A 12728-nucleotide genomic window follows, 5' to 3' on the forward strand; every position below is an offset into this window, starting at 1 on the left:
ACTACGCTTGAAAATGTTGATTCCTTCACTTATCTCGGAACCGTTTTTGATTCTAAACTGAGCTGGAGGAACCATGTTGCATTTGTTGCCGAACGGATAAAAAGAGGCTTCTCTATTTTAAAACGACTAGCTGGCACTCTCTGGGGATGTGCCCGGTCTACCCTCGCTCTGACTTATCAAAAAGACATCCTTCCAATTTTTACTTACTGCTCTGAACCACTCATCTCTATGCCTACATCCCTACTTCAAAAGCTTGAGGTCTTACAAAACCAGGCACTTAGACTAATAACAGGTGCTGTAAAAACTACACCTATAGACGCAATGACCTTGCTCACAGGCATTAAACCTTTGGATGTTGTCTTTAGGGAAAGGGCTGTCTTACTATACTTTAAACTTACCCAAATGGATAATTTCTGGACTAACTATCAACTTACTCCTCGAAATTTAAAAACTCAAAATGGATTTATTCAGACTGTCAAAGATCAATTGGTTGGGATCGATCCGCTCCAACTAGAAGGTCAGGTGGAACTGGTGAGCCCTCTTGACTACCAAAAAATTAATGTCAGGCTCTCTCTTGAACAGGACATTGCTAAAAGTGAAACATCTACCGCTGCTCTCCACCTTCTTGCGCTGGAGACGATGGGAATCCGTTACCCGGAACCGGTCCGGCTGAGAGTTTTTACAGATGGCTCTTTTCATCCCGTTCAACCAAATGCTGGAGCTGGTATCTCTTGTAATCTCTTCTCTTTTGGTGCCCCAGTGGGTGCCAATAGATCTGCTTTTGACGGGGAAGTTGTTGCAATCCGTATTGCTCTTGAACAGCTTTTTTGTTTAATTGAGTCTTTTTCAAATGTGGTTATCCTTTCAGACTCGAAGGCGGCGCTTTGCTCGATTGAATCTATGCATTGCCCTTCCAATTGCGACGTTTTAAAATGTCAGGATGCGATACGTAAATTCCACCATTTTGGCAAAACTGTAGACCTACAATGGATTCCCGGGCATTGTGATATTGCAGGAAATGAGAGGGCTGATGTTTTGGCAAAAGAGAGGCACAAGAATTCTCCAGGCTCTTAATAGCCCAGTCCCCTTTTCAACTTTAGAAAGGATTATTAGATCAAAAATCAATGGGGATTTCCACCATCAATTGTCAGAAAGGGTAAAAACCAGAGTGTGGAGAGATCTTCGACAGAACACCATTCCAGACTGGCTGCGCCGCGAAGTTGTGTGCTCAGTTTCGACTATATACCGAACATGACTGCCTTGCCGTGCACCTGTTTCGTTTAGGGCTGGCACCTGATCCCTATTGTTCTCTATGCATGAGCCAAGCTGTTTTGGATGGCAGCCACATCCTGTGCTGCAGGGCCCTCCGCGGGTCATCGTCTACCGAGTGATATTGGGAAGCAAGAGCGCTCCTAAGGAAATGACTTTTTACTTTCTTGTTTTGTTCCTATGTTTTTGCTTTTTCATGTTAATTACCTCTGCCATTTGAAATAAATATATATTGTAATACAAAAATTAAATACTTTTGTATTAATAAAAGCATTAAAACTTCATTCCTTTTCATAAAATATCTTTAGTAAAGGATAAGGGTAGAAATTCCATTTTGGGACTTCAAGGCTAAAAACATGCAAATGAATAATAATTAGATTTATACTTCAAAAGAGAAGTTATTTTAAGATCTTTCACTTCCATATAAGGAAAGATTAAACTATTTGCTATGAGTAATAAATAAATTGATGAGGCGTAAGAATACAGAAAAAGGCAATAATGACTGGCCGTTTTACAACTTGTAATCATCCTATAAAACGCAGGACCGAATGTTTTTGCGTGGCTTTTTGTTGTTTATCATGCTTAAATGAAATCCGTCAGCTTAGACGGGATATGGGTCTCCCCCATCTCCGTCTGGAGAGGGGTGAAACTGCTATTTCACCATCGTTTAGTAAAATAAAAGATTATGCCGAAACTGGACTCCTTAATCATGCTACTTTGACTGTAAATAACTAAAAAATAACGGTGTGGATACACCGTTATTATATATCTTTATATATATATTTCGTCTGTTCGTGTGTATGTCACTGAACTCCTCCTAAACGGCTGGACTGATTTAAATGAAATTTTCTGTGTACCTTCAGAAGGATTCGAGAATGGTTTAGATTCACAATAGAACATTCTGCCACAAACCGTTCCAGCGGTATCAGCGAAAATCGAAATGGAATTTTCTGATTGGTTAAAAGTTAGCCATTGTTTTAAATTTTGCTGTACACGAATCAGTTTTCAAATATCTTGAAGATAACAACAGTGATATTTTCTATCTTATAGCTCTATTCTTTTAGAAAAGTAAATTACATATACTTTAATATTTAATCATAATTCGGTTCTTTATTTCAGGTGAGCACAAGCACGTAAAATCAACGAGAATAAGTTTCGTAATTATTGGTCGTATCACGGATTTAGTATTGTGAAAACTGTTTAATAACAATCAAGGCAAAAGCAAATTTTATTCATCTTGCACGCTTTTAATAATTATTTATATTTAGTATGCAATTTTAGCTCAATTTAGTATGCAATTTTTCATTGCTGACAGTTGTCATTTGAAAACTATTAGATTGTTTATTATTACAAAGTTTGCGAATTCACATTCATTTTAATTATTTCATTTAAAAAATAGGAGTAGACTATATTTGAGGGTGCCCCTTGATTCTCACCAAGTTGTGATAGCGGTTGATCTCCAAGCTGGCCGATGTTGAATCCCAATCGTGATTCTGATTCGTTTAAATTTCAGCGTAATTTTTAAATGTTCAACGGTATATGTAATTTCAGAAGTCCGTTAGTTCTATGTTGAATACCGGCTGGTTAGGTTACTTTTGCTTCTGATCAATAGGATCGAAGGTATGTGGGCAGTCATAAAAAAAGGACTTTAGAAAAAAATGTCACCGCCATTCCGATACCACAGACGCCATTTTCAATTCGTATTTCGCCGAATTTATGTGGCGATGGAGGAACACAGATTCTATTCATGATAAATTTAGACAGTATCTAACTGCTATTAGAGAATTCTGTGCACCTAAAACTGAGGAAATTCAAGCTTAATGAATAAGTGAGATGTTTTTTTTTCCTTTTCTTTCTGTGCTTACTCCATTAATTTTTATTTCGATTCAAAATGCATTTTATTGGGTTTATTAATTTTGCTTACATTGGGTTCATTGCAATTTTATAAAGTTTTGGCCGATGTCTTGCTGAAATTTTCCAATGTATTATTAAAATATCATTATGTTTTGGCAGCCATTCCTGTTACCGCGGTGTTCCGTGCAAACAGGAATGGTGATAAACATAAGTTACCAATTTCGTCAAGGGGCACCCACAAGTATATTTTTTACCAAAAATAGATTTTTGTTTTAAATTTTATCATTATTATATTTCTTATTTCATTTATTTCATTTTTATTGCTTTTTTATTATTTAAAATAAATACGTGAATTTTCGAATTAGCAAATTTGCGACCACTGTCAACTTCTACATTTCTTTTTGTTTGAAAGAGAATATTTGCAAAAATATGCCGCCTAAACGAATCGCTCTTAGTCGATCAACATCTCAAGCACGCAAGAAGAGAACTAACCGTGTTTCAGAAAAATCGGAGCAACGGGAAGAAAGACTTGAAACTAATCGAGAACACAATGCTTTAGCCCGTTCCTTAGAAACGTCTGAGAAACAGGAAAGAAGACTGTTAACAAATCAACTACGCACTTATCAAGCCCGTTCGTCGGAAACATCAGAGCAACGGGATGCAAGAATAAAAATCAATCAAGAACGCACTTCGCTATTCAGACGCTGCCAATACTCTGATTTGAATCTCAGTGCATTTCACTATGATCCGACAACCAACTATAGTCTTTCACCCAAGCGTCATCATCGGAAAAATGGATCAATTATGTATGTTTTGTAGTGCTCTCAAATTTAAGAATGAAACAGCTGGAATTTGCTGTTCTGGAGGCAAAGTGTAACTACCAGATTTAACGTCGCCAGCCGAGCAATTATCAACGTTGTTATCGGGTCAAGCAAATCAATAGAAACTTTTCTTGGCGAATATAGGTCAGTACATTCGTGTTTCCAAGTGACTTCATTCGGTGCTGCTACAAGTATCGGTGCGCATATGGACAGCTAGAGTTATTTATTACATTCACATGCAATCCTGCTTGCGCTAAAATTAAAGAGCTTTAGTAACTTAGGCAAACATCATCGGATCTTCATGATGCATTATCACACGTGAGTTAAAACAAATATTAAGCTCTAAACTTGGTTTTATTGCGAAAAGTCATGTTTTTAGAGAGACACGGTGTTTGATGCATTCTATTGAACGGCAGAAAAAGAGAATTGCCACATGATTTGGCTTATTGAAAAACTCACACCAGGACAAATTGGTCAGCTCATATCAGCAGAAATATTCATGACGCCATTGATCCAGAATTATTTCAGATCATCATCCAAAATATGTTTCATGGTCGGTGTGCATCACCATACATGTCTGTTTGAAAATGCACTAACGATATCCTGGAGAATTAACTGTTGAGACTATCACTGGTTTTTTCACCATTAAATAAAATTCTCTATTCAAATCATAATCACAAATCTCATTTACACACTTAAATACAAAATTTAAATTCAAACTGAAAGCTTTGCAACGCACGCAGGGTACAGCTAGTATATATATATATTATTGAAAACGTGCAATTTGAATGAAATTTGCTTTTGCCTTTATTTTTATTAAACAGTTTTTACAATATTAAATCCGTGATACGACCGATAATTAAGAAATCTATTCTCGTTGATTTTACATGCTTGTGCTCACCTGGCATAAAGAAACTTGCGCGAATTATAATTAGATATTAAAGTATATAAAATTTATTTTCTAAATGAATAGAGCAATAAGAAAGAAAATATCACTGTTGTTATCTTCAAAATATTTGAAAACTGAATCGTATGTAGCAAAATTTAAAACAACGGCAAACTTTTAACCAATCAGAAAATTCCATTTCTATTTTCGCTCATTCCGCTGGAACGACTTTTCGCAGAATATTTTTACATTATTTCGCTTCAAATAATGTAAAAAATTTTTTCTTCTTTTCTCATCTTTTCCCATTTTTTTCTGCCTGATCTCCGCAAGAGCTACCTTTCTTAGAATTGCCTTCCTTATCTCTTAAGAAGTCATATACGTAACATCTCTTTCTGATTTCATCACCTTCATTTAAAAGCTGATCATGACCATGAGTCACAAATGACCACACGCTTCACGCTGGAAACTGAAAGAGAATTTTTTCATAGAGGATGGGTAGGGCAAGAATCACAAACGAAACTCATTTTCGTGCTTTGGACTCAAAGCATACTTTGTTGGTTGACTTAACAGTAAAAAAATGTATAAACAAACAAAAATATCGGATTTTTTCAATAAAAACCGTTGTCAAGTATGCTTCTTATATTATTTTACGATTTAATTCATTATTTCAATTGTTTTTAATATTAAACCATAATTAACACTCTGCGAATTAATTTTTTACTAATATATAAATATATTTATAAATATATAAATATGTTAATAGTTAATACATATATAACATTAACATTTAAAAAAATCTTACTGTGTCCTCGAAGTATGTAGGCCTCTATATAACAATACATCCCTCTATAACAATATATTTACTTGGCCCCCAAAATATTGCTGCATCGAGGTTTTACTTATATATATATATATATATATATATATATATATATATATATATATATATATATATATATATATATATATATATATATATATATATATATATATATACATATATATATATATATATATATATATATATATATATATATATATATATATATATATATATATATATATATATATATATATATATATATATATATATATATATATATATATATATATATACATATATATATATATATATATATATATACGTAATAAGTAAAAAATATAGAGAAAGCATGGAGAAAATTAATAAATAAGGATTTATAAAAAAGGAAGAAAAAAGTAATAGAAATAAATATTTTTAGAAGAAATATTTAAAAATTTAATTTAAAAAAAAATTAAAAAGCGAGAAAAAAATAATAAAAAGATAAAATTTCGTCATCAACTCTTATATTTGCAAATAAGAGTGCTTTTTAATATTGTAGAAAAATAGTCAAAGCAAAATCTTTTAATGCAACAGTGTGAAGAGCACCCCAAAAAATTGAACCTCAAATGAAATATTTTAAGCAAAAAATACAAAACAAATCTTATATAAAGCGAGTAACGAATTCAAATGAACTTACACATACCGCCATCTTTAAAGAAATTATTCAAAATATTTTCGTTACTAGTTTGACAGATTAAAAAAATATTAAAATAGAAGCGTAAATACAGGATAAAGGGATCATTCGATTTCGCGTTCTTACTGAAGCACGTTTGATTTGTTCGTTACTTTGAATTGGTCCAAAACAAGATGTGCGCAAGGCAATAATATTATACTAGTTAATTCAAAGTTTATAATTAATAATTTTCAATTTTAATTATGCAATTTTAAGGATTTTATATAAGTTTTGGAGAAGTTAAGTTAATATTTATTAAAAAAATATATTTAAAGTATAAAATTTTTAACCGAATTGGATTTGCACATGAAAAAAATGTAAACTTAGTCAATTAATTTACTAATAATTATAAAGCACGTGCTATATGATTCAAGGATTTTACATAGAACTTAATTACATTACTAGGTTATCCATTGTTTGTTTGTTTTTTCAATTCTGAAGGAGTTTGTCTATTTGTGATTAGGATAAATGAATATTGCTAGATATTCTTTTAATTTTATTCATTTGATTAAAAAGGAATTTAAAAATTTTTTTTAGAAACATTAGAATTCCATGTGCAATTGGCCTATTTATGTGTGAGCTGATGATGAGATTATATCTTTTCATTATTTTTTTTCTTAATTACCATTATTATTCTCTATTCTCTTTTTTCTCTTATGTATATATATATATATATATATATATATATATATATATATATATATATATATATATATATATATATATATATATATATATATATATATATATATATATATATATATATATATATATATAATATATATATATATATATATATATATATATATATATATATATATATATATATATATATATATATATATATATATATATATATATATATATATATATATATATATATATGTTAAGGCCATGGAATCGGACATAACTATAAACGCCGCTACATGGCGATAACTGATTACTAGACTATAGTAAATAACGAGAAACAATCTTGTAACGAGATTATTACGATGTATAGGTAACGAGATCTGTGATTGTCGACACACACCAGTCAGGGTCCGAATGTACAAGAATGTAATGAAATATTCGATCTTTCACCGACGTATTTGATGTTTGTCGACATTCACCGGTGAAAGTCAACAACCACCGATTTCGGCCTTTCGCCGTGACATATATATATATATATATATATATATATATATATATATATATATATATATATATATATATATATATATATATATGTGTGTGTGTGTGTGTGTGTGTGTTAAGGCCATGGAATTGAACATAACCATAAACGCCGCTAGATGGCGATAACTGATCACCAGACTATATTGTAATAAAAGAAAAGACAATGACGATCTGGTAACGAGATTATTACTATGTATAGGTAACGAGATGTAATGTACGATGTTGATGTTTGAAGAGAAGAGACGTTCTTCTCTGTTCGCTATACTACATATTTGTTGTTTTTGTCTTAACTAATTTACTTTTGTTAAATTAAATATTTAGTTACCAAGTACATGTACTTATTTACCACTCAAATACTAACAAATGGGGGCACGGCCTCCTTAACCCTCCCCTAGACTGTAAACCTAAAGCAATGTTTCGAATTGGATATTTATCGATAACGAAATTATCTTCTAAAAGAAAAAATAATAATAACTGTATTAAATATCAGCAAGAGAGAGCTGATTATTTGAAGTGAAAAAGAAAGACGACAACAAACCGGTGAGTTTGTTCAGATTTCTACTATTCTGAATTTTTAAATTGTCATCATGATTACTTTGAATGAAATATCTCTTATGAAAAACTTTCTTAAAACTGCACATTCATCTACCTTGAAATTACTATTTAAATGCATTTTTGATGACGAATATGACAGAAATTCAAGGAAAAAATTGCGTGTTTTTTCGTGATTTCCCCCTCAAACGGATATAGTTAAAAGAAAAGATAAAGTATTACAAGAATTAAATTCAGCGCAATTAATCATAGTTTGCAATAGTTTAGGAATAGAGTGTATCGGTACTGTTCCGGAATTAAGTGAAAATATTTTTGCTATATTAAATGATTTGGAAACACTTAAAAATTCCATCTCTGAGACATTAACTGAGGATGAATGTGAAACCGAAATTGAATCTTCAACTTACCTTGAGAATTATAAATTAGCGTCTTCGAGTGATTCTACTTCCGTGTTCACAAAAGATGAAAATTATTCAATTATGCGAGAACTTATTTTGACAATGAGGCAATTTAACGGTACCGACAACTTTTCAATCCAATCTTTTTTTTGCCAACTGTGAAGAAAATTTTACTTTTGTTAGAAACATTACGGATGCTCAAAAAATAATCTGTGTTAAGCGTTTGCTGAAGGGATCCGCTTTAACATTCCTCCATACTTTAAAAAATATTTTCTCATATCCTGAATTAAAGAACGCTTTATTCAAGGAATTTTCGGATCAATTAACTTCTTTTGAAGTACATAAAGAAATGCAGAATCGAAAATTGCGAAATAGAGAAACTTTGTTTGAATATTTTTTAGCGATGCGCGAAATCGCCTCTAAAAGTAACTTTACGATAGACGAACAATCAATTATTGAACATACTATTAATGATATACCGGATTCTAATCAAAACAAAATTATTTTGTATCAATGTAAGACTATCTCGGAATTTAAAGATAAGCTTAAAATTTATGAAAAAATATTTAATTCCAGAAATAAGACCTCGTCAAATTCGCATAGTATTGACGATAGACGATGAGTAACGAGATGTAATGTACGATGTTGATGTTTGAAGAGAAGAGACGTTCTTCTCTGTTCGCTATATTCCATATTTGTTGTTTTTGTCCTAACTAATTTACTTTTGTTATATTAAATATTTAGTTATCAAGTACATGTATATATATATATATATATATATATATATATATACAGATTACAGAAGATTACAAAATCGAAAGGTAAAATTTGAAACTAACTTCGATAAAAGTCACTATTCTTAATTCCTTGATTAAATTTTGCAACAACCCTGAAGTGAAAATTTTTTTTTCATAAGTTAATTAAATTAAACATTTTAAGTTAATGATCTCCTCTGGAGAAAGAACTCCGATCCTATCCATAAATCTCAATTTTACAAGAAATGAGCAGTGACATTACATGAAACTGAAAATCGCTGTACGATTTCATTGACTTTGGCTCAAGAAAGATCGCGGGCAAAATTAGAAATTAGAAAACATATTTAATTACGACTCTATTACTAATATGTAGAGAAATGGAGACATTGGATTTTTATATTTTCGCTGAAATTGCTTCAATTTTTCTAATTTCTAAATTTGCCCGCGATCCCGCGATTTGGCACGCAGGAAATATTCCTGCGTGCCAAATTAAGAAGCGGGCCCTAGAATTTATGTACACATAGAAAGATGTCTATAGAAACCTTACCTTCTCACAGATATTGATTCCTCTTTTTGGGCAGATATTTTGAAATTTTGAACCAATGTTTCGGAGCACTCTTTGAATATTCCCAAAAGCTAGAGGGAAAATTATTCATAAACTGACAATACAAAATACAATTCAAATTAGCACCACAAATAATTTTATTAATAGTTATAATATATGCTGTAGCTGTAGGATGATATTGTAAATGTCCCACTATGATGTCTTTATAAAAAGAAAAGTACATGAACCAAAACTTGCAAGATCAAAAAAATTTCAAATGACATTTTGCAAAAGTTCGTGTGTTGGGTTCATGATAGCAGATTCTGGCTTCTGTGTCATCAAATTGGAGGGAAATCGTGTTCAATCAATTTCAAACAAGTTCACGAGATTTAATGCTCTACAATAAAAAGCTAAAATAGTTGGGGGGGTTCTAGAATATGCGCCCCAGATTTATTCCAATAAGCAACAGAAATCTGCACCACGTTTTTCGTATGATAATAAAGTCTCGATTAGATCAGGGCTAAAGAGAATACAAGGGCTAGTTCACTCCGCTCTTAGAGCTGAAGCTACGATTTCCCTCCTCATGACGTCACTGTGTCTACAGATCTCGGAGATCGCAAGCAAAGATATGATAACTTTACATCTTTCTCTTGTTAAAATAAGTTAGACTTTTTCTGGTTATTAGCCTTCAAACTTTACGTAATTAACACATTATTTCCGTTCATAAACATAGTTCAAAAAAAACTTTCTTGGTTATTATATTAAAAAAATACCATTTTAAACTTATAAAAATGTTTTGCTAGTTGGTGAAAAATGACACGATAAATACTTTATTTTAAAAAGTTCAGTTTTAACTTTAACTATTAAGAAAAATGAAGGCATATATCGACACTTTTTTTATCTACATATTCTTTTATAAAGATAAGTTAAGTTAAATTTAGAATCCCTGATTTTAAAATATGTCGTTAATAGCAATTTGTTCATACTTAATCATTAGGAAACATCAACCTTAAACGCTAATTACTGAAACAAAATAATAATTTAGGTTCATAATGACATCAGAAATTTTACAATTGTTTATAGACATTTAAATTTACGATGATATAATACATAGATATTTAAATTGAAGAGAATATAATTTTTAAAAAAAATCATAAATATTTAGAATAACTACATTAAAAAATATGTTATGAAATTAGGAGAATTTCAACTATATACTATATATTTTATTTATACTTTTTACTTACATTTTAATTTTCTTTGACTTTATCTATTTTTTAATTCTTTTCACCTGCCTTTCTTTATGAAGTAGCGAGGCGGTTTCTATTTAGATAATGAATTTTTATAAAAGTTCTTTACGACAGAATAAACGTATTGCGGTTTTATATTAACTGTGTCATTTCGGAATCCATTCTTTACATAGTTGTTCATTTACTTTAGAGAACACGCGAAAAATTATACTTTTTCCTTTTGTTTTTATATCAGAATTTTTGCAAGTTGCAATCGCGCAAACTGGCATTTCGATAATAGTTTTAAATTCTTGTAAATTCACTGCAAAAACTGAGGAAAGTCATTATAGAAAATAACAAATGTCTTAGAATATCTCGCAAAAAGAAATGATCCTATATTAGTTAGAGCTAGTAAGGCCAAACGCTCCGTTCTTGAAGTAAAAGCGCGAGCTTTGCGCCAAAGTGACGTCACTAGAGTGACGTCGGAGGATCGGCGCGGCAAGAGATACTTCAAAGGAGTGAACCAGCCCTTCTATTCTCTTTAGCCCTGCGATTAGATAGTTATTGGACAGATTCAGGACCTTTATTCTTCCATGAGGTGAATCAACGCCTCCTATAGCTGAAAGCCTCCACACGGTTTTTTATAGGTAGTCCGATCAGACCACTGTGAAGGATATCCATTTACCGTACGAGTCATTTAATACAGAATATAGTTAAAAAAATAAAGTGTTAGCAAATATATGGCTAAAAATTTATTTTATTTATGAATACTATAGGCTTGCCTAACTTGTTGGCTTGTCTAACTTGGCTCACTTGTCAACCACTACAGATTCAATTCTCAAATATATAAGATGAATTTCTTTCAATTACTTTTATAAAAGGTTTTGGTTACATGCGCACAACTAGTTCGTTTTTTAAGCAGTCTGCGCGGACTACTTATAAAAGACTGTGTGGTGGCTTCTTGATGTAGGAGGTGATGGGTGAATCCTATTTCTGATTAGTAAGCTCTTGATTATATGTCGACTGGCTCATCATTTTCCATAAGAAGGAAAGCCTCTGCATGGACCTATTTAATAGTCTGACGTAAAGAACATAAACTGCGCAGTGGGATCGTAATACGAATTATGTCATAACGATCAGACTATTAAACGATTGGATTTATCGTTTATGGTTACCCGCGCGGAAGCCTTTTCTTTTCTAGGAGATGTTGACCGGCTGCCATATTCCACAAGGACAAATCGCCACTCTTTAGCCAATGATTTAAAATCACGCCACACACCAACTATTAATCTAAATGTTTCTCCTTTTGAACAAAATTATTTTTCAAAAGCTATTCCACACATAAGAAACTGTATTGATATGCTCGTGTGAACGTTATCTAAAGAGCGAAATTGCTTGACGCATATTTCAAAATAAAATAAGTTACAAAGCAAGACTTTTCTCATTAAATTATTCACATATCGTTAATCTGAGTAGAACAAAAAGAAAAGCATTGCTTTCAGAGGAGAAACACCCGTCGTTACCAGATAAAAATGATTAGAATTGTAAATCATGCATTATTCCTTCACTAATTCTTCATTTCCAATTAGATTGTGACCATTTGGATCATGTGATCTTTATAAGAAAACTAAAAATGCTTTATTTTAAAACTCTTTGGGTAATTACCATGATTGACAGTTACTCTATATATTACCACCATGTGTTGGGCTCAG

The 12728-nt window shown here is 31.4% G+C and overlaps 1 protein-coding gene across 1 annotated transcript in view; it reads right to left on the bottom strand.

Moving 5' to 3' along the window:
- The window catches only part of LOC107456759 (cytochrome P450 3A27-like), an 81944-nt gene that overhangs the window by 40536 nt on the left and 28680 nt on the right, over positions 1-12728 (bottom strand). The window contains exon 6 of the mRNA XM_071184919.2: positions 9791-9879. Within this exon, the coding sequence (XP_071041020.2) occupies positions 9791-9879 (89 nt within the window). The remainder of the gene's footprint in view (positions 1-9790; positions 9880-12728) is intronic.

This window comes from Parasteatoda tepidariorum, chromosome 5 (genome assembly GCF_982258835.1).
Source record: "Parasteatoda tepidariorum strain Cologne lab strain chromosome 5, Ptep-v5.0, whole genome shotgun sequence".
Classification (NCBI taxonomy): domain Eukaryota; kingdom Metazoa; phylum Arthropoda; class Arachnida; order Araneae; family Theridiidae; genus Parasteatoda; species Parasteatoda tepidariorum.